Raw genomic sequence first — 24036 nt, forward strand, 5'->3', positions numbered from 1 at the left:
TTTCCGCCACCGCTTCACGGAAGTGTCTGAAATGATCATCGACTTGACACTGACGGGAGGAGGTGAATAATGGAACTCTACTTCGACCCTATTAACTGCTTAAAAAAGTTCGTTCTGTTGTTGATACAGTATTACATAGAAGTTATTATGACTACCAGGTTATTACAATTGAGTATAGCCTATGCTGAGAATAGCATGCAGATTCATTCTTGTAAAATTTAGTTCGTGGTGGTGAAATAAAGGGTTTTGAGGAAATGTGAATCATATATTTCATAATTCGTCATGAATAAATGCAAACAAAACTGTTTTTCTATATGCATTATTTATGTTGCATAATAGCCTACTGCTAATGGGAAAATGGAGCCTAAGGTGTGTGTTAAAAGGGAGTGTTAAATTAATATTCTTTATATGATGTAGACTTAATCCTAATGCACAAGCATGCTTGGCATAAACGCTCCTGTGCCAAGAAAACAAATAAACCCCCTATAGCTGTAGGACCTACAGTACATATTCACTGTAAAGTAGTGTTCAAAGTGTCCTGCTACAATTGCCTTAGGAAGAGGAAATAGTAGAAAAGCTTCCTCAGGTTGCCATTATCAGTAACATCCAGCCTTTATTGTGGTTTGCATCACTCCCATAGGAACCTTAGCAGAACGCTAAAAGATGCATGAAGCATGGATATGCTCTCATCATCCTCTGGGTTGTCCTCTGGGTTTCTGAACAAAGTTGATCAGATAACAGCTTTATGATTGCAGTTCTACATGATGTTCTGTTATCACATAACATCCTCCAAACTCTGTTGAGTGTAAGTAAACCTTTTTGATTTCCTATGTTTGTATAGTGATATATATTTGTATTTGTATAGTATAGTACAATAGTTACTACATTCCCCATTCCCCAGTGTCTTAGGTCTCTAGTGGTGCACTGACAGATTCTGTGGGTTTTCCCTGATGAAGTGCTCCGTTTAGAAAGGTCCTGTAAGTTGAGTGCACCACTAGGCTGCTCGAGAGCATTGACAAATGAGACATGTATGCTCTGGAACAGTAGGTTCTAACCTCCCCAGGGCACCAGGAGTCCATTCAATAGTTATTAAAGGTCCAATGCAGCCATTTTTATCTAAATATCAAACCATTTCTGGGAAACAGTTAAGTACCTTACTGTGATTGTTTTCAATTAAAATGGTCAGAAAAAAACAAAAATAGCTTCTTAGCAAAGAGCCATTTCTCAAACAAGAATTTTGCTAGGACTGTCTGGAAGTGGTCTGAGCGGGGAAAACTGAAAACTAGCTGTAATTGGTAGAGGTTTGGAACTCTCTTTCTTATTGGCCTATTAACTAATTTACTGCCTGGTGATGTCACCAGACAAGCCAAAACTCGATCCCACCGAAACAGGCAGAATTTTCAGGCGGTCTTTTCAAACAGCTCTTACACTAAAAGGGCATTATCATAATTTTCACAATTTCACAGTATTATTCCAAAACCCATAGTGTGGAAATATACAGTACCAGTGAAACATTTGGAAACACCTACTCATTCCAGGATTTTTCTTTATTTTTAAAATGTTCTACATTGTAGAACAATAGTGAAGACATCAAAACTATGAAATAACACATATGGAATCATGTATTAAGATTCTTCAAAGTAGCCACCCTTTGCCTTGATGACAGCTTTGCACACTCTTGGCATTCTCTCAACCAGCTTCATGAGGTAGCCACCTAGAATGCATTTCATTGAACAGGTGTGCCTTGGTAAAAGTTAATTTGTAGAATTTCTTTCCTTCTTAGTGCCTTTGAGTCAATCAATTGTGTTGTGACAAGGTAGGGGTGGTATACAGAAGATAGCCCTATTTGGTAAAAGGCCAAGTCCATATTATGGGAAGAACAGCTCAAATAAGCAAAGAGAAACGACAGTCCATCATTACTTTAAGACATGACGGTCAGTCAATCCAGAAAATGTCAAGAACTTTCAAAGTTTCTTCAAGTGCAGTTGCAAAAACCATCACGCGCTATGATGAAACTGGCTCTAGTGAGGACCGCCACAGGAAAGGAAGACCCAGAGTTACCTCTGCTGCAGAGGATAAATTCATTAGCGTTAACTGCACCTCAGATTACAGCTCAAATAAATGCTTCACAGAGTTCAAGTAACAGACACATCTCAACATCAACTGTTCAGAGGTGACTGCGTGAATCAGACCTTCATGGTTGAGTTGCTGCAAAGAAACCACTACTAAAGTACACCAATAAGAAGAAGAGACTTGCTTGGGCCAAGAAATAGAGCAATGGACATTAGACTGGTGGAAATCTGTCCTTTGGTCTGATGAGTCCAAATTTGAGATTTTTGGTTCCAACCGCCGTGTCTTTGTAAGACGCAGAGTAGTGGAATGGATGATCTCCGCATGTGTGGTTCCCAGCATGAAGCATGGAGGAGGAGGTGTGATGGTGTGGGGGTGCTTTGCTGGTGACACTGTCAGTGATTTTTTTAGAATTCAAGGCACACTTAACCAGCATGGTCCCCACAGCATTATGCAGTGATACGCCATCCCATCTGGTTTGTGCTTAGTGGGACTGGGACTATCATTTGTTTTTCAACAGGACAATGACCCAACACACCTCCAGGCTGAGTAAGGGCTATTTGACCAAGAAGGAGAGCGATGGAGTGCTGCATCAGATGACCTGGCCTCCACAATCACCCAACCTAAACCCAATTGAGATGGTTTGGGATGAGTTGGACCGCAGAGTTAAGGAAAAACAGCCAACAAGTGCATATGTGGGAACTCCTGTTGGAAAAGCATTCTAGGTGAAGCTGGTTGAGAGAATGCCAAGGGTGTGCAAAGCTGTCATCAAGGCAAAGGGTGGCTACTTTAAAGAATCTAAAATCTAAAACATATTTTGATTTGTTTAAGTTCTGGCCTGGTTTAGATCTTAAATAACATTGCAAAAATCAGAAATTTCTGTCCAAAAATGATGCAGAAAAATGTATCCAAGCTTTTGTCACTTCTAGATTAGACTACTGCAATGCTCTACTTTCCGGCTACCCAGATAAAGCACTAAATTAACTTCAGTTAGTGCTAAAACACGGCTGCTAGAATCTTGACTAGAACCCCAAAAATTGATCATATTACTCCAGTGCTAGCCTCTCTACACTGGCTTCCTGTTAAGGCAAGGGCTGATTTCAAGGTCTTACTGCTAACCTACAAAGCATTACATGGGCTTGCTCCTACCTATCTTTCTGATTTGGTCCTGCTGTACATACCTACACGTACGCTATGGTCACAAGACGCAGGCCACCTTACTGTCCCTGGAATTTCTAGGCAAACAGCTGGCGGCAGGGCTTTCTCCTATAGAGCTCCATTTTTATGGAATGGTCTGCCTATCCATGTGAGAGACTCAGACTCGGTCTCAAACTTTAAGTCTTTATTGAAGACTCATCTCTTCAGTAGGTCCTATTATTGAGTGTAGCCTGGCCCAGGGGTGTGAAGGTGAACGGAAAGGCTCTGGAGCGATGAGCCGCCCTTGCTGTCTCTGCCTGGCCGGTTCCCCTCTCTCAACTGGGATTCTCTGCCTCTAACCCTATTACGGGGGCTGAGTCACTGGCTTACTGGTGTTCTTCCATGCCGTCCCTAGGAGGGGTGCGTCACTTGAGTGGGTTGAGTCACTGACATGATCTTCCTGTCCGGGTTGGTGCCCCCCTCGGGTTCGTGCCGTGGAGGAGATCTTCGTGGGCTCTACTCGGCCTTGTCTCAGGGTAGTAGGTTGGTGGTTGAAGATATCCCTCTAGTGGTGTGGGGGCTGTGCTTTGGCAAAGTGGGTGGGGTTATATCCTGCCTGTTTGGCCCTATCATGGGGGTATCGTTGGACAGGGCCACAGTGTCTCCCGACACCTCCTGTCTTAGCCTCCAGTTTTTATGCTGCAATAGTTTATGTGTCGGGGGGCTAGGGTCAGTCTGTTATATCTGGAGTATTTCTCCTGTCTCATCCGGTGTCCTGTGTGAATTTAAGTATGCTCCCTCTCTTTCTCTCTCTCTTTCTCTCGGAGGACCTATGCCCTAGGACCATGCCTCAGGACTACCTGTCCTAATGACTCCTTGCTGTTCCCAATCCACCTGGTCATGCTGCTGCTCCAGTTTCAACTGTTCTGCCTACGGCTATGGAACCCTGACCTGTTCACTGGACGTGCTACCTTGTCCCGGACATGCTGGTTTGGACCCTCTCTCTACCGCACCTGCTGACTCTAACTCTGAATGATCGGCTATGAAAAGCCAACTGACATTTACTCCTGAGGTGCTGACCTGTTGCACCCTCTACCACCACTGTGATTATTATTATCTGACCCTGCAGGTCATTTATGAACGTTTAAACATCTTGGCCATGTTCTGTTATAATCCCCACCCGGCACAGCCAGAAGAGGACTGGCCACCCCTCAGAGCCTGGTTCCTCTCTAGGTTTCTTCCTAGGTTCTGGCAATTCTAGGGAGTTTTTCCTAGCCAACGTGCATCTAGATCTGCATTGCTTGCTGTTTGGGGTTTTAGGCTGGGTTTCTATACAGCACTTTGTGACATTGGCTGATGTAAAAAGGGCTTTATAAATACATTTGATTGATTTATTGATTTAACACTTTTTTGGTTACTACATGATTCCATATGTGTTATTTCAAAGTTTTGATGTCTTCACTATTATTCTACAATGCAGAAAATAGTAAAAATAAAGAAAAACCCTTGAATGAGTAGGTGTATCCAAACTTTGGACCGGTACTGTATATAGTATATAAAATATAGGAAATCACTTTTTTGACTGCACTGGGCTTTTAATGTCAATTTGCTTCCTTGTGCTCTTATTTCCATCCTTCTATTGAATTGGATGCAATGGAGATGCAAGTTGTTTATGGTCTTTTACATATACGTTTTTTTTAATCAACTGAGGGGCTCCTTTTCTTGTTGCCATTCCCAGATGCCAATGCAATGTGAAAGCAATAAAAGCACATTCCAGTAATAAAAGCACACTCCAGATTAACCTCTACTTTCAAATACAATCTGACTGATGATTTGCAGTGAAATTATATGAAACAGAAGAACAAACGAGGGACAGAGCTGAAACCACCTTTTGTGAGAAACAGCAAGGAACATTGGAGTGGGCCTTGTTTTCTCTGTCGTACTTCACACCTGAGGGATCACAGGGCACATTTGTGCAACACTATTGTTCAACGTTATCCATTGCTAAGAGGGTCCAGTCACCACAGCCATTTCATTTTGTGTTACACTGTCCTCTGCTGGTGTAATACCTGGCTCTTTGAAAACCATTTGAGAAACCAGAAACATGCCTGTCAGTAGAGGGCAGCACAGGTCCATCCCATGTCACTTATTGTGCTGTTTGATCAACTTGTCCAACCTTTAAATTGAACCTTTTACTTGGGGATGGATGGTTTAACCACAGCCTCCACGTTATCCTGTATAAATCTTTGTTTGTGCACATTGCACAACATCGATCAGAAATACCTGACAGAAACGCTCTCATCAAAATAATATTGTCATCTTTAGTTACAGGTCCAATGCAGATGTTTTTATCTCAATATCTAATCATTTCTGGGTAACAGTTAAGTACCTTACTGTGATTGTTTTAACCCTTATGTGGTGGTCATGTTTTGGTTATTCACGCAACGTTCGCGGGTCTGATGGACCCACAACATTATTGGGTTTTTAAACAATACAGCCATAACAATGTACATAAAATACTTAATACTTAGATGTTGACATATCAATTACAAGCAATATAGACAGTATACATGGTTAATATTTACCATTTACCTCTGCTAGATCACGTTGACCAATAAAACCGCTATTCGTTTTTTTTAATAATGTGATTTTTGTAAACAGAAATCTATTATAATCAAGACATGGGTGCAATAAATCATGTTTATCTTGAACAAATATTAATGAAACAAGGTTTTAATCACTATTGATGTTTATTGGTTTGAACTGAGCAAATTGGAACGACAAATTGTACATACAGTATTTTATGGAAATGATAAATGAGCCACATAGAACACAAATTAAGGCTGGTCTACACACGACATGAGGGACAGAGTTTTACTGTGTGTGTTATAAATGTATTTATTGCACTTGATGGTACTGTGTCTTCTGTCCTTCTTGGGTCCACATACATCACAGCGCTTCTTCTTGTTGCTACTGGCTGCAATCTAGAATGATCATAACAATTAGTTAAGGAATTTTACCAACATTTCACTCACTCACATAAATTGTTACAGCAGACCAAGGTAGGAGAGTCAGACACACACATGCAACAACATCCCTCACACTTACTTCCGGTACTGGAGTTGTTGGTTCTGTGGGTTGGGCGGATGGGGAACCGCCATCCTCCTCCTGAATCCTCCTCATGATGGCTGCAGAAGCTGGGGTCCTTGGGATATGTTGCCTCCTCTGGATTTGAGGTCTCACCAATGCCTTGCCCAGCTCCTCGAGAAAGAGCTGTGTCCTCTGGAGCTTCCCTCTGTTCCAATCAGGGTTCAACGCCATCCAGGTGACAAACGTGTTGTATGCTGAGATGTCCAAGATGTTGAAGAATATCACAAGTGGCCAGCATAGGGTTCTTCTTTTGCAGCTGGAGCTGTAAATTGTCCACCCCTCCTTTTGTGGCATTGCAATCCATTATGATTTCTGTTTTTCATGTTCCTGGCCACAGATTATCCCATCCCTATGCAGCGTACTCACGAGTACCACAGTTTTGCCTTTCTTTTGCACATAGGACACTAGGGACGTGTCGGCCGTGAACACAAATTTAGAGGAATTGATAGTTCTGTTCCGTGTATTCAGCAGCTGAGGTGGGAGCTCTGGCTTGTTTTTTCCTACTGTTCCTTCCATCGTCAGCTTCCTCTTGAGGAGCTCCTGTCCCAGCTTGTACAAAGTAAAAAAGTTATCACATGTGACGGAGTCCCTGTGTCACGTCCAGGACAACCCACATCCCTTGGTTCTTCTCAGGGTCTCCTCCATCTGGCTTCCCCATCTACACTTGCAAGTTCCACGCATATGATGAAGCAGCATCACAGTCAGACCAGATCTTCATTCCATATTTTGTGGGTTTAGATGGTATGCACTGCCTGAAGGGGCAGCGGTCCCTAAATGGCATAAGCTGCTCATCAACTGTAACGTTGGGCCCAGGATTGTAAAACAGGGGAAGGCTGTCCACCCACTTGTCCCACACTGACCTGATTGCAACTATCTTGACTCTTTGCCGCTGAGCTGGTCTGGTGCCTCGGTTATCGAAGTGGATAATCCTGGAAATAATGTGGAAGTTTTCCAGAGACATTGTTGCATGGAAAAGTTCTCTGCCAGTTTCTGCATCCCACAGGGATTCTGTGGATTCCCCACTGGATCTGAAAACACCAGCAAGGATAAGAACCCCAAAGTATGCATGTAAGTGAGTTTGGTCCATCTCCTTCCATCTCTCTCCAAAAACACACCTCCATATTAGTGCATTCCAGAATGATTTTCTGGATGGTGTCTGGGATGAACAGTTCAAAAGAAGACTTTATGTCCTGCACATGAGTAACCGCCATCCGGCCCTGGTTGCATCCTTATCACATTGGCAGCCATGTGGGGTGGCTCATTCCTTGGGCAAGAAGACCATTCAATATCACAATTTTTTGACATCCATATTTCTCCTCCTGCAGGCTACTGATGAGCTGGTTGCTGATGGGCTGGTCCTGGGGCTGGCTGCGGATGGGCTGGTCCTGGGGCTGGCTGAGAGTCAATCTCACCCTCTTCTTCCAACTCACTCTCAGACTCCAAATTGACAGAGACATGATCCTCATATTCAGAAAATTCTTCATCTTCCAAAGTGGAAGACGTTCTTTCCACACTAGCTTCTCTCTCTACAAAGATTATTTCTAAGGTCCTCTGAGCAGAGATTATTTTTGCCATACTGATTGATTGTGGTAAGGAGCCACACATGCAAAGCTATTTATTTGCTGTGTCCCTCCCCCAATTTGTACCTCGCTGGGGTAGAGTGTGGGAAAATACAGATTTTTTTTATAATGTATTGAAATAATGTATTATAATAACAATGTGCAGGTTCCCGCAAGATATTGTGTAGTTTCACATACTACAGAGGGTAAAGAATGTGAGAAAAGCGGGAGACAGGCAGACAGGCAGGGAGACAGACAGGTTATTGGGGCTATGTTGAAACAGCAGGCCCTGGGAGGAGGAAGAAAGAGTCAAGGCACACAGAAAACCTTTTTGTTTCATTTTTACATGTTTTCACCTACACACATATTTTCCCACAGTTTTATTACCCTCGGTTACAGTGGACCCGAACACCACATATGTACTATACATGTGTAGGGGGGTGCACGGTGTCACTCAATGAAAATGTGTTCTTTTAAATGTTCTTTACAGAAAATGAGCCAAGGCCAATGAGACTCAGGTTTAAAAAATTATTGATTATATCACTTGTCTTTTAGTAAACATTGAAAATGGGTCCCATAGACCACCACACAAGGGTTCAATTAAAACAATAAAAAATAAACAAAAATGGCATCTTAATAAAGAGCAATTTCTCAAGCAAGAAATTTGCTAGGACTGTCTGGGAGTGGTCTGAGTGTGGAAAACTGAAAACTAGCTGTTAATGGTAGAAAGGTTTGGAACTCTCTTTCTTATTAGCCTATTAACTAATTTACTGCCAGGCAGGCCAAAACTCCATTCCACCAAAACAGGCTGAATTTGCAGGCCTCATTTTCACAATTTCACAGTATTATTTCAACCTCAAAGTGTGGAAATGTATGTAAAACACAGCAAAATCATTTTTGACTGCACTGGGCCTTTAAGGACGATATGGAATGTTCCCATATGGTAGAAATATTTTCTAAGCAAAAAAACAATACATTTATTACAAAACTCTGATCGAGGAAAAGAAGATAGAACTTCAGATTGTCTGTATCAATTGTCTCCCACCCCCATCTCAGAGTTCAAAGAAAAAAACGTAATTGAAACATGTTAGGCAGACTTCCTAAACAATGTTTGCCTATTGCAATGAGGCAAGGAACTGTTTTATTGTTATTCTCAACATGTTTCTCCTGCCTGTGATGTGCTGTATAATGTGCTGTATAATGTGCTGTATGACCACAGCAGCTGCAGCCTGATACCTCTCATGAAGCTGTTAATCTGGCTAAGAGAGCATGTCTGGCACTCAGGCTGCCACTGGCTCTGAATAGGATGTGATGGCTTTGGACATTTCCTAATACAGAGGCAGGATTGCCTGGGAAATGTGTTTGGATGGATTCAGTGGGAAGGCCAATGAGAGAGAGAGAAAGAGAGAGAGAGAGAGAGCAGCCGTACCCAGTGTCACCTCCGCTGTGGCTTTTTAAGATATACTCAGGGTGGTGTTGTGAGTTTCCATGGGGTATTATTCAGCAACGAGGTGTAGTTTTGGTTTACAGAATAGCTCCTAAATGGAAGGGCCGGGATATTGCTCTTGAATGGTTTAAGATAGAAATGCCAAACCAACTTTAAAATGTGCAGACAGGCTACCTTTTGCTAGTGTGAAATATATCTTAAGGGACACTTTACGTTGCTAAAGGTCAGTGTATTATATATATTTTTTTACAATAACAAGTTTAATGGAAGATTCTTTGCCTTAGCCTATTGTCCTGTGCCCTTTATCGCACGATTCTGTAAGAAAATATAACAGTTGGCATTTCTGTTCTGTGCAGACATTTTCATTCATCACTTTGCTTAAAATAAATACTGCTTTGGTCCCAAATCAACTTTTGTTAGAAACATTAAGCTGCCCTCAGCAGTTTTTACCTAACATGTAAAAGATCGTATGAAGCCAGATTTATGCTGCTGGTTGTTAAGCTGTACATTCATATTCTTTATGGACAGTTTGGTTTGTCTGCATTTCCATGTGGTCAATTTCACCAAGCAAAGGAATAACAGTTTTACTAATGTCGTTACATGCAAATAAGGGATTTGCCAGATCCACCTATCAGATTGTAAAGATTTACATGAATGTGCTCCATGACATGAATGTACTCAGAGCATGACAGTTCTTGGATAATTCTGGTCAAGTAAATAGAAGTATTGCCATGTCTCTATTTTTTTCTTTTTCTAGCTTACACTGCAGCTTCTTCGATGCATAATGCTACTGTAGCATTATTTAACAGGACATGGCTCCAGTCCTTTATTACTGCAATATCATTTACTTCTCTAGCTGATATATTTTATAATGTAAGGCATTATGCAATTTTACACATGGGGATATTTATTTTCCCTCCTTGGAAGTTTGTTATTATATTTGGATATCCTGGGACAAGCTTTATTTATTCTATATGATTTGAGGCCCCACATACCCCCTGTCTAGACTATTGACTGTTGCCCTGAGGAACAGTTTGGGCCTCTGAGTGGATTGTGTAATTATAGCAACGCACATTCAGCACCCGTCTGCTTTATGTGGGGTACCCTGGGAAATTAGTATACAGCAAAAAACAACAGCAGCAAAACTACACAGATTTTACCTTTATTTAACTAGGCAAGCCAGTTAAGAACAAATTCTTATTTACAATGATGGCCTACCAGGGAACATTGGGTTAACTTCCTTGTTCAGGGGCAGAACAACAGATTTGTATTTTTTTTACGGTCAAGCTCGGGGATTTGATCCAGCAACCTTTTGGTTACTGGCCCAATGCTCTAACCACTAGGCTACCTGCTGCCCCAGAATGACATTGTGTACCTTCCTGGCTTTATTCTTGGTGTTTCCTAGAAAGCACACCACCACACATCATTGACTGACCTTGGTGGCTTAGTTTCTTGATGATGGAAGTAGGGCTAGTCATGTTTGGGGTTTGACATATGCTTTGAGCTGACATATGATATGCCTTTTAAGGAGGAATATATTGCAAAGCACAAACAATAGATGACAAATCAATAAACGTTTTAAATAGCCCGAGCTGCAAAATTACAAATTGCACCAGATTAAAACAAGTTGTTACCTCAACTCTTGGTTAGCTTTGAACACTGAGTGCAATAGGGCTAATCGTGAGAACATGGCCAGAGAGAGAGAGAGAGAGAGGAGAGAGAGAGAGAGAGAGAGAGAGAGAGAGAGAGAGAGAGAGAAGAGGAGAGGAGGAGAGAGAGAGAGAGCGGGAGAGGAGAGAGAGGAGAGAGAGGAGAGAGAGAGGGAGGAGAGAGAGAGAGAGGAGGAGGGAGAGAGAGAGGAGGGGAGGAGGAGAGAGAGAAGAGAGGAGAGAGGAGGGAGAGGAGAGGAGAGAGAGAGAGGGAGAGAAGAGAGAGAGGAGAGGGAGAGAGGAGAGGAGGAGAGAGAGAGAGAGAGAGAGAGGGAGAGAGGAGAGGGGAAGAGAGAAGAGAGGAGAGAGGAGAGAGAGAGAGAGAGAGAGAGAGAGAGAGAGGAGAGAGAGAGAGGGAGAGAGAGGAGAGAGAGAGAGGAGAGAAGAGAGAGAGAGGAGAGAGAGAGAGAGAGAGACCTGTAACAAGGATGCTTTCCATCTCTCTGTACAGAAACAGAGTGCATCGGGGCGATATCAGACATACCTTGGTTACTGGTAGCCTATGGCAGCCCTTTTATCTTTACTTAACAGTCTTCATCAAGCGAGCAAGGTAACATGCGATTAAGGATTACATTCACTTCTCATTAGTAACGCTTTGGTGTTTTGTTCATGATTTTATGAAATCATCTCAAGTGGGGTGACTGAGGAGACCCAGATGGGGTATTAGCCTAGGCTACACTCGCTTCTTTTGTCCTCGATTGTACTACTGGCATCTGGAAACAAGCCCCGCGTTTAGAGCACTGGAGCGAGATATACTGCCATGCTGCTAAGGAGTAAGCAATCAGTCGCTGAGTAAGCAATCCGTTGGGGGGCAGGAGTTCGCCCGACAATATCTTCTCTCTTGAACCAATTTGGAGAGGATGCCCTGGGCAATACAATGGAAATGTGATTCTACGTTGGCTTATTGTTTTTGACAGCATTCTTGCCCACTCTTATCCATGCGGCGAGGATGGTGCTCAATGGACAGCTCCTTTCATGCGCGGGAGCACTGAGGTGGCTATGACGAGACTACGTGCCAATACACATACACAAAGATTGGCCACCAAACTTGGAGTGCACGTGTTATTCTTTCATGGGTAGATGCTGACGGATTCCTCTCGGTTTCATGGCTGGGGCACGGCGGATAAAAACTTTGTTGACTGTAAACATCTGCGTTTTTGTGGGCATTATACTGTTCTCGATTTACTGCAGATTTCAGGATCGCTCAGAGGAATTCATGAAAAACGGCAGGACCACTGAGCAAAGATCTAACCGTAGAAACGGAAAAGTCACTAACTTTGTGGACAAGCAGGCTATTCTTCAAAGGCTCGAGCATCTTGAGGACGTGGTCTACCATCAATTAAACGGTACATTTTTTTATTTTTCCAGGTAAATTGACTGAGAACACGTTCTCATTTGCAGCAACAACCTGGGGGAATAGTTACAGGGGAGAGATGAGCCAATTGGAAACTGGGGATTATTAGGTGACGATAATGGTTTGGGGGCCAGATTGGGAATTTAGCCAGGACACCAGGGTTAACACCCCTCCTCTTACAATAAGTGACATTGGATCTTTAATGACCTCAGAGAGTCAGGACACCCATTTAACATCCCCCTACACAGGGCAATGTCCCCAATCACTGTCCTGGGGTATTGGGATATGTTTTATTTTAGACTAGAGGAAAGAGTGCCTCCTACTGGCTCTCCAACACCACTTCCAGCAGCATCTGGTCTCCCATCCAGGGACTGACCAGGACCAACCCTGCTTAGCTTCAGAAGCAAGCCAGTAGTGGGATGCAGTGGTATGCTGCTGGCTATGATTAATTGATGTGATCATGAACATCAAGAGTCAGCTTGGTGTAACTTTATTTCACCCCATGTCAGGGCTTTATCAATGAATTGTATAGTGCTTCGAGTAAATCATGCATTTTACAGTGTTTCGTGGATTTGCCACATCTCAGGTGTCATACTTACCTGGTAAAATAAGGGTAAAATAAAATAAATAAATAAATAAAATACAACCCAATGGGTATCATACTTCTCTTATCTTGGAATAACTGATCAACCTGGCCTGCATCTACCTCATCCATATTTACAGTACCATTCCTAGCTTCACTTTCAGCCCACATGTCTACCCTGCTTTTCAATCATCCAAAAATAACCTAGACAAAGGGCTGTTTTCCTTCCAAAATACTAGCATTATACAAGTCTAATCCATATGGAGAGTTATAGTTTGTTTTATATAACAATTCATTGTGGATCATTAAAACTATTACAGTATATAGACTGTGTGACTGGCCATAATTAAATATTTTTTATTAGATCAGGGGTGGCCAATACTTACTGGAAGATACTAATAAGGTGCTCATCAGCAGCTTGATTAGCTGAATCCGATGTGTTTTAGAGGACTGTCTGGAAACAAAAGCCTGCACATCCAGTAGCTCTCCATGGTTAATGTCCATGGCCACTCCATGGCCCCTCTTTTTAGCACCTAAAATATTTAATAACATTCTCTTTGAGGAGTATAATTAAAATCCATTACAAAGCAGTTTAGAAGGATTGATGGTGTGTCAGCCTTAATAGATGGGTCTCAATCTTGCTCCAAACAATTGTAAAGGACAATATCACCTCTTATTTTACTGCACAAGGAATAAGGACTAAAATCAATGAATAACAAAGTCACCCAAGAAGAAATCTCTATACCCCACTGTCCTGAGGTTATATAATAATAAATAAATAATAGTACATTTAATTTGTTTACTGCTTTTCATTAGTGTTATCTCAAAGCTCTACATAGGCAAAAATACAAACAATGATAACAATAAAATAAAAAAATGATATAAACATCATACATTTAGAATCAAAGCAGGAAATAGCAATTCTGAATGCTAAAAGGACTTTCCAGATTAGGACTATAAGATAGAAAGTCAGTAGAAATATGTTGTTTTAAGCAGGGGTGCAACTTTCACTGGGGACAGGGGGACATGTCCCCCCACATTCTGAAATTGCATTTTTGTCCCCCCCAGTTGTATCATTGAAATGTGATACAAAACGAAGGAACGGTGTGCTTTAGGACCATGCGGGCGACGTAGGCTGTTTGGAGTGTTTATCCGGCTGGATAAAAAAAAATAATAATAATGTATGTCCCACCACTTCTAAAACCAAAGTTGCGCCCCTGATTTTAAGGCCCGTTTTAAAAGATCCGATTGATGAAGCAGCTCTCAGATGGTCAGGGAGAGCATTCCATAGGCGAGGGGCAAGGGAGCAGAAGGCTCTGTCCCCCATAATATGGAGACGTGTCTTGGGGACTTGAAGAAGTAGGGAGCTGCTGAAGCGAAGAGGGCGAGGTGGCTCATTTATAGAAATTAGGTCGTTGATAAAGGTGGGAGTCAATCCATTCAAGGCTTTAAACACTAGGAGGAGGATTTTAAAGTCAATCCTGTAGTTGACCGGTAGCCAGTGGAGTTCAGCAAGGATGGGGGTGATGTGGGCTGACTTCTTGGTCTTGGTTAGCACTCTGGCAGCACTATTCTAGTTGTAGCCTCTGAAGTGATTTAGCTGGAAAACCCCGATCAGAGCGTTGCCATAGTCGATCCAGGAGACGATGAAGGTGTGGATGAGTTTCTCTGCATCTGGCTGGGAGAGCGATTGTTTCAGCCGTGCAATGTTTCTTAGATGGACAAATTATGTTTTAACTGCCAAGTTATATACAGTTGAAGTCGGAAGTTTACATACACCTTAGCCAAATACATTTAAACTCAGTTTTTCACAATTCCTGACATTTAATCCTAGTAAACATTCCCTGTCTTAGGTCAGTTAGGATCACCACTTTATTTTAAGAATGTGAAATGTCAGAATAATTGTAGAGAGAATGATTTATTTCAGCTTTTATTTCTTTCATCACATTCCCAGTGGGTCAGAAGTTTACATACACTCAATTAGTATTTGGTAGCATTGCCTTTAAATTGTTTAACTTGGGTCAAACATTTTGGGTAGCCTTCCACAAGCTTCCCACAATAAGTTGGGTGAATTTTGACAGAGCTGACATTCCTCCTGACAGAGCTGGTGTAACTGAATCAGGTCTGTAGGCCTCCTTGCTCGCACACGCTTTTTCAGTTCTGCCCAAAATGTTCTATGGGATTGAGGTCAGTGCTTTGTGATGGCCACTCCAATACCTTGACTTTGTTGTCCTTAAGCCATTTTGCCACAACTTTGGAAGTATGCTTGGGGTCATTGTCCATTTGGAAGACCCATTTGCGACCAAGCTTTAACTTCCTGATTGATGTCTTGAGATATTGCTTCAATATATCCACATAATTTCCCTGCCTCAAGATGCCATCTATTTTGTGAAGTGCACCAATCCCTCCTGCAGCAAAGCACCCCCACAACATGATGCTGCCACCCCCGTGCTTCACAGTTGGGATGGTGTTCTTCGGCTTGCAAGCCTCCCCCTTTTTCCTCCAAACATAACAATGGTCATTATGGCGAAACAGTTCTATTTTTGTTTCCTCAGACCAGAGGACATTTCTCCAAAAGGTACGATCTTTGTCCCCATGTGCAGTTGCAAACTGTAGTCTGGCTTTTTTTATGGCGGTTTTGGAGCAGTGGCTTCTTCCTTGCTGAGAGGCCTTTCAGGGTATGTCGATATAGGACTTGTTTTACTGTGGATATAGATACTTTTGTACCTGTTTCCTCCAGCATCTTCACAAGGTCCTTTGCTGTTGTTCTGGGATTGATTTGTACTTTTCACACCAAAGTACGTTCGTCTGTAGGAGACAGAACGCGTCTCCTTCCTGAGCGGTATGAAGGCTGTGTGGTCCCGTGGTGTTTATACTTACGTTGTCACGCCCTGACTGTAGAGAGCCTTTTTATTTCTCTATTTGGGTAGGTGAGGGTGTGATTTGGGTGGGTATTCTAGATTATGTATATGTATGTTTTTTTATTTCTATGTTGGCCTGATATGGTTCCCAATCAGAGGCAGCTGTCTTTCGTTATCTCTGATTGGGGATCATATTTAGGCAGCCTTTTCCCACTGGGTTTTTGTGGGATCTTGTTTTTGTATAGCTGCTTTAAAGCCTGTAGAACTTTACGTTCGTTTTTGTATTTCGTTGTTTTGACGGTGTTCATTTAAATTAAGAGAAAATGTTCACCTGCCATGCTGCACCATGGTCTCATCCTTCAGACGAATGTAACAGAAGATCCCACCAAAAATGGACCAAGCAGCGTGGCCAGAAGGAATGGACATGGAAGGACTTCCTGGACGGCAAAGGCTCCTGGACGTGGGAGGAGATCCAGGCCGGATGGGATCACCTCCCATGGGAACAGGTGGAAGCAGCGAGAGAGGAACGGCGACAAGATCGGGAGTCACGGCAACGATGGAAGCCCGAGAGGCAGCTCCCAATTTTTTTTTGGGGGGGGGGACACACGTGCAGATTGGCGGAGTCAGGGTTTAGACCTGGATCAACTCCCTGTGTATACCATGGGGAGCGTGTGACCAGTCAGGCACCGTGTTATGCGGTGATGCGCACTGTATCTCCAGTGCACATTCAAAGCCCAGTGCGCTCTGTGCCTGCGCCCCACATTTGCTGTGCTAGAGTGGGCATTCAGCCAGGACGGATTGTGCCGGCTCAGCGCTCCTGGTCTCCAGTACGCCTCCTCGGTCCAGGATATCCTGCACCAGCTCTACGCACTGTGTCACCAGTGCGCCTTCACAGCCCAGTTCGTCCTGTGCCGGCGCTCCGCACTTGCCGGGCTAAAGTGAGCATCCAGCCAGGACGGGTTGTGCCAGCCCTACGCTCCAGACCTCCAGTGCGCCTCCACAGCCCAGTATGTCCTGCGCCAGCTCTACGCACTCTGTCGCCAGTGCGCCTTCACAGCCAAGTTTGTCCTGTGCCAGCGCCCCGCACTTGCCGGGCTAAAGTGAGCATCCAGCCAGGATGGGTTGTGCCAGCTCCGCGCACCCGGCCTCCAGTGTGTCTCCCCAGTCCGGTGAGACCTGTTCCGGCTCCACGTACGAAGCCTCCAGTGATGATCCATGGTCCGAAGCCTCCAGTGATGATCCATGGCACGAAGCCTCCAGTGATGATCCATGGCCCGGAGCCTCCAGTGATAATCCATGGCACGAAGCCTCCAGTGATGATCCATGGCACGAAGCCTCCAGTGATGATCCATGGCGCGGAGCCTGTAGTGATGATCCATGGCACGGAGCCTGCAGCGACGGTCCCCAATCCGGAGTCTGCAGCGACAGTCCCCAGTCAGGAGCCTCCAGCGACGGTCTGCAGTCCAGAGCCTCCAGAGACGGTCTGCAGTCAAGAGCCTCCAGCGACGGTCTGCAGTCCAGAGCCTCCAGCGACGGTCTGCAGTCCAGAGCCTCCAGCGACGGTCTGCAGTCCAGAGTCTCCAGCGGCGGTCTGCAGTCCAGAGTCTCCAGCGGCGGTCTGCAGTCCAGAGTCTCCAGCGGCGGTCTGCAGTCCAGAGCCTCCAGCGGCGGTCTGCAGTCCAAAGCCTCCAGCGACGATCGGCAGTTCAGAGCCTCCAGCGGGGATTACCACTTTTCCCACTGGGTTTTTGTGGGATCTTGTTTTTGTATAGCTGCTTTATAGCCTGCAGAACTTTACGTTTGTTTTTTTATTTCGTTGTTTTGACGGTGTTCATTTAAATAAAGAGAAAATGTTCGCCTGCCACGCTGCACCTTGGTCTCATCCTTCAGACGAACGTAACATACGTGCTATTGTTTGTACAGATGAATGTGGTACCTTCAGGCGTTTGGAAATTGCTCCCAAGGATGAACCAGACTTGTTGAGGTCTACACATTTTTTTCTGAGGTCTTGCTGATTTCTTTTGATTTTCCCATGATGTCAAGCAAATAGGCATTGAGTTTGAAGGTAGGCCTTGAAATAAATCCACAGGTACACCTCCAATTGACTCAAATTATATCAATTAGCCTATCAGAAGCTTCTAAAGCCATGACAACATTTTCTGGAATTTTCCAAGCTGTTTAAAGGCGCAGTCAACTTAGTGTATGTAAACTTCTGACCCACTGGAATTGTGATACAGTGAATTATAAGTGAAATAATCTGTCTGTAAACAATTGTTGGAAAAATTACTTGTGTCATGCACAAAGTAGATGTCCTAACCGACTTGCCAAAACTATAGTTTGTGAACAAGAAGTTTGTGGAGTGGTTGAAAAAACGAGTTTTAATGACTCCAACCTAAGTGTATGTAAACTTCCGACTTCAACTGTATCAGATATAAAGTTTATATATCAGGCCTCAGTGATGAAATTCAAGCCAGATAGTGACATTTCTGCAGCAGGTTTGGTATTTGGTATTTTTGGTATTTTATTAGGATCCCCATTAGCTGTTGCAAAAGAAGCAGCTACTCTTCCTGGGGTCCACACAAAATATGAAACATGACATAATACAGAACATTAATAGACAGAACTACATACATTTTTTTTAAAGGCACAGGTAGTCTACATATCAATGCATACACACAAACTATCTAGGTCAAATAGGGGAGAGGCGTTGTGCTGTGAGGTGTTGGTTTATCTGTGTTTTGAAACCAGGTTTGCTGTTTATTTGAGCAATATGAGACAGAACGGAGTTTCATGCAATAATGGCTCTATATATAATTTCTTGAATTTGTTCTGGATTTGGGGACTGTGAAAAGACCCCAGGTAGCATGGCTGGTGGGGTAAGTGTGTGTGTCAGAGCTGTGTGTAAGTGCACTATGCAAACAATTTGGGATTTTCAACACATTAATGTTTCTTATAAAAATAAGAGAGACTGATATGCATAGTATTTATCACAGCCCACTGATTACAATGTAAAAACTGTTAATTGATGAAGAGCTGAAAAATTGTATGGTTGAGAGGGATGAGGCAAAAGGAATGGCAAATAAGTCTGGCTGCCCAACCGATTGGCAAACTTATTGCAAATTGAGAAATCATGTGACTAAACTAAATAAAAAGAAGAAGAAACTACACTATGAAATCAAGATAAATGAAATAAAGAATGAGAGTAAAAAGCTTTGGAGCACCTTAAATGAAATTCTGGATCAAAGGGCAAACTCAGCCTCATCATTCATTGCAACAGATTGCTCATTCATCACAAAACCAACAGATTTTGTCAACTACTTTAATTATTTTTTTAATTGGCAGGATTAGCAAACTTAGGCATAACATGCTAGCAGCAAATGCTGACACTACACATCCAAGTATATCTGACCAAATGATGAAAGACAAGCATTGTAATTTTACATTCCGTAAAGTTACTGGCTCAAATAGCCGACCAATCAGCCTGTTACCAACGCTTAGTAAACTTTTGGAAAAAATGGTGTTTGACCAGATACAATGCTATTTTACAGTAAACAAATTGACAAAAAACTTTCAGCATGCTTATAGAGAAAGACATTCAACAAGCACATCACTTACACAAATTACTGATGATAGGCTGAGAGAAATTGATGATAAAAAGATTGTGGGGGTTGTTTTGTTAGACTTCAGTCTAACATGTGTTAAACTAGATACTAATGTACTTGTCCTATTGCTCAGTTATGCACCGGGGGCCTCCCACTCCTCTTTCTATTCTGGTTAGAGCCAGTTTGCTGTGTTCTGTGGAGAGAGTAGTACACAACGTTGTATGAGATCTTCAGTTTCTTGGCAATTTCTCGCATGGAATAGCCTTGATTTCTCAGAACAAGAGTAGACTGATGAGTTTCAGAAGAAAGTTATTTGTTTCTGGCAATTTTGAGCCTGTAATGGAACCCACAAATGCTGATGCTCCATATACTCAACTAGTCTAAAGAAGGACAGTTTTATTGCTTCTTTAATAAGTACAACAGTTTTCAGCTGTGCTAACATAAGTGCAAATGGGTTTTCTAATGATCATTTAGCCTTTTAAAATGATAAACTTGGATTAGCTAACACAACATGCCATTGGAACACAGGAGTGATGGTTGCTGATAATGGGCCTCTGTACGCCTATGTAGATGTTCCATAAAAAATCTGCCGTTTCCAGCTACAATAGTCATTTACAACATTAACAATGTTTACACTGTATTTCTGATCAATTTGATGTTATTTTAACGGACAATCTTTTTTCTTTTCTTTCAAAAACAAGGGCATTTCTAAGTGACCCCAAACTTTCAAACGGTAGTATATGTGTTATGGCTTTTCAACCTCTGCCATATCATGGATTCAGAGCTATCTATCTAATAGAACTCAAAGGGTTTTCTTTAATGTAAGCTTCTCTAATGTCAAACATGTAAAGTGTGGTGTACCGCAGGGCAGCTTTCTAGGCCCTCTACTCTTTTCTATTTTACCAATGACCTGCCACTGGCATTAAACAAAGCATGGGTGTTCAAGTATGCTGATGATTCAACTATATATGCATCAGCAAACACAGCTAATGAAGTCACTGAAACCCTTAACAAACAGTTGCAGACTGTTTTGGAATGGGTGGCCAGTAATAAACTGGTCCTGAACATCTCTAAAATGAAGAGCATTGTATTTGGTACAAATCATTCCCGAAGTCCTAGACCTCAGCTGAATCTGGGAATGAATGGCGTGGCTGTTGAAGAAGTTGAGGAGACTAAATTACTTGGCGTTACCTTAGATTGTAAACTGGCCTGGTCAAAACATATAGATTCAACGGTTGTAAAGATGGGGAGAGGTCTGTCTGTAAAAAAGATATCCTCTGCTTTTTTGACACCACACTCCAAAAAGCAAATTCTCTTTATTCCAACAGTTTGCTAAGAGTTGGCAGCAAAATTATAGGTCTGTTGTTTGAACCAGTGAAGGCCACTTTACCACTCTTGGGTAGCGGAATTACTTTGGCTTCCCTCCAGGCCTGAGGACAAAGACTTTCCTCTACGCTCAGATTAAAAAATGTGGCTATAAGGGGAACAAGAGAACGTTTTTAGGACGAATTCCTCGAATGCAGTCCTTGAGAAGATCACAAAGTTGAAACCATTCTTTCAAAATGGGTGGGCTCTTTACTTGCTAGAACGCAACAAAGTTATTTTGAACTGGGTGACAAACCACATAAATGATTAGCAAGACAGCTAAAGCATGTACAGGCATCTAGAGCTATTCACAAAATAAAAGACAAGAAGGGTAAAATAGTAACAGATCCGCAGGATATTAATAAATGCTTTGTGCAGTTTTACTCAGAGCTATATCAATCAAAATGCTATGCTACTGATCCACAAACTATGGAACGCTTTCTCACTGAATGTGAACTTCCTAAACTAGACAGGGGGCAGCTGATGCACTCGATGCTGGGATAACTTTAGAGGAAATTAACACAGCGATAGCACAATTTCCAAACAGCAAGGCCGCTGGGCCCGATGGATATGTAATAGAATTCTATAAGAAGTACTGCGCCAGTCTAGCTCTACTTATGTTGCGAATGTTTAAACAATCCAAAGAAAATGCCAAACTCCCGCAAACACTGTATGAGGCTACAATAGCACTGATCTTGAAAAAATATAGAGATTCCATGGAGATGTCATCTTATCGCCCCGTGTCGTTACTCCCCATATAAAATAAGGTGTTGACAAAGATATTGGCAAACCAATTGAAAAAATATATTTCTGACATCATACACCCTGACCAGACAGGTTTTAGATCGGGCCGACATATATACTACAATTTGAGAAGCCTTTTCAATGTAATGCATCATGATCATAAAGTTGAGGCAGTGGTAATTGCTCTTGATGCAGAGAAGGCATTTGATCAGATTGAGGGGAAGTATATGATGTCGGTTCTGGAGCATTTCGGGTTTGGAAAGGAATTTATTAATTGGATAAGAATTATTTATGCACACCCAATGGCGTCCATGGTAACCAACCAGGAAATGTCGCAGTCATTCCGCCTGTTCAAGGGCTGCCGACAGGGGTGCCCTATTTCACCTGCTCTCTTTGCTATAGCCATGGAACCCCTTGCTACGACGCATTCGTGCATGTGCCGATATAGCTCCGGTTAAAATAAAAGACACGCAGCACAAAATGTCCATATATGCAGACGATATTCTTTTGTTTTTATCCAAGCCTAAAACTTCTATTCCCCCCTTACTTAACTTGATAAATACATTCGGCTCCTTCTCTGGCTACAAGATAAACTGCCAAAAAAGCGAATTGATGCCGATATCACGGCCTGTGGATATGCAATTTCTGCAATCTACCCCATTTAGAACAGTGATGGACAAGTTATCAAGCCTTGGCATTGTAGTGACTAGAGACCTTGTCAGCTATTGAAAGCGAATTGGGACATGAACATTTATCAGCTTAAACAAAATATAGATTTTTTTGAAAACTCTGCTTATCTCCTTGGTTGGTCGTATAAACGCTATTAAAATGGTTGTCCTACCCAGGTTTCTTTACCTCTTCCAATGTCTACCCAATTTCATACCACAAAGCTATTTTAAGAAACTGGATTCAATAGTAATTCCATTTTTATGGGATAACAAGGCAGCCAGAATTTCAAAGAAGCATTTATGCAAGTACAAGATAGAGGGGGGCTTTGGCCTTACTCACTTTAAACTGTATTATTGGGCTGCTAATCTGAACATTGTGTCTTTCTGGAGGGAAAGTTTACCTGGGATGCGACAGAATGGTATGCCTTCATGGCTTTTGATTGAGAAGGCCTCCTGTCAACGTTCCTCACTCCCGGCACTTGTTAATAGTCCATCATATGTGAAAAAAGCCACTTATGACTCTAATCCAGTCATTTGTCATACTCTTAGGATCTGGAAACAGATTAGGTATTTTCTTAACATACCCACTGTATACATTGACAGCCCGATTTGCCTGAATCACGCTTTCCACCCTGCATTGGATGAGGGAGAAGGGGTGGAGGGAGAAGGGGCTCACAACAATTGGTAACTTATGCATTGATGGTCAGTTAGCTTCATTTCAACATTTACAGGGTAAGTTTAACATGCCAACAACACATTTTTTCAGATACCTCCAAATCAGGAATTTCTTCAGGACACATATCCCACAGTATGGCATTAAGCCAAATAATCCTACATTAGACAGCCTGATCCCTGTCAAACCCCATTCAAAAGGGTCGGCCTCTAGACTGTATGATGTGCTACAGGCCCACATAGAGGTATCCACAGACACTATTAAAAGGGCTTGGGAACAAGAACTTGGTTCAGAAATCACAGATGAGGACTGGGTAGAAGCTCTCAGGAATATAAACCACAGTTCAGTGAATGCCAGACTCAACCTTGTTCAGTTTAAGGTGATACACAAGTTACATTACTCAAAAGTAAAACTGCATAAAATATTCCCGGACACCTCACCACTGTGTGAGAGGTGCAAGCAGGATGAGGGGACGTTGACCCACTTATTTTGGACATGTCCTAAGTTACATGCTTACTGGGCTCTCATTTTTGATTACTTATCTTCAATAGAGTTATAGCCCCCGATCCATTGATCGCTCTGTTTGGTACAGTTGATGGGAATAACCAGGAGGGAAAGGCTGTCTCTCTTTGTACTCTATAAGCCAAAAGGCTCATATTGCAATTTTGGAAATTGGAGACTGTACCTACCTTTGAAATGTGGTTACGGGATTTAGGGAATGTAATACATATGGAAAAGATTTGATACAATATCTCCAATAGAAGTCCAATGTTTTACAAAATATGGCAGCTGATACTGGATAAATGGTCTAGTCCCGCTTCATAACTGGGTTGATGATCTGCTGCTACTCTGTGCTGTACTCCACTCAATATTTATTTTTGGCTTAACTACACTGCTTGTAATGACTATATGCTGTCTTCTTATACATGTACCACCTAATAGGATTTTGTTTTATTTTATATATGTGTGAATTAAGGTTTGTTTTGTCCTCTAAATTAGCCATCCCATTCAACAGTACAATGAATGTCAATGTCTGTATTGCTGTCTTTTTTGAATATTTTTTTTTATTGGAAAATAATAAACATATTATTTTAAAAAATGTGGCTATAGAGTC

At 42.4% G+C, this 24036-nt stretch overlaps 1 protein-coding gene across 3 annotated transcripts in view; it reads left to right on the forward strand.

Moving 5' to 3' along the window:
* The first annotated feature begins 26 nt into the window (after positions 1 to 26).
* LOC115149182 (polypeptide N-acetylgalactosaminyltransferase 9-like) overlaps positions 27 to 24036 on the forward strand; it is a 37977-nt gene continuing 13967 nt past the window's right edge. For 2 of the 3 annotated variants that reach the window (XM_029691798.1, XM_029691799.1), the window contains exon 1: positions 11598 to 12418. In XM_029691798.1, the coding sequence (XP_029547658.1) occupies positions 12178 to 12418 (241 nt within the window). In that variant the 5' untranslated portion in view covers positions 11598 to 12177. Of the gene's footprint in view, positions 108 to 640; positions 806 to 11597; positions 12419 to 24036 lie in introns of those variants that run through there. The other variant, XM_029691800.1, reaches the window with a different exon arrangement.

Source organism: Salmo trutta, chromosome 15 (genome assembly GCF_901001165.1).
Source record: "Salmo trutta chromosome 15, fSalTru1.1, whole genome shotgun sequence".
NCBI lineage: Eukaryota > Metazoa > Chordata > Actinopteri > Salmoniformes > Salmonidae > Salmo > Salmo trutta.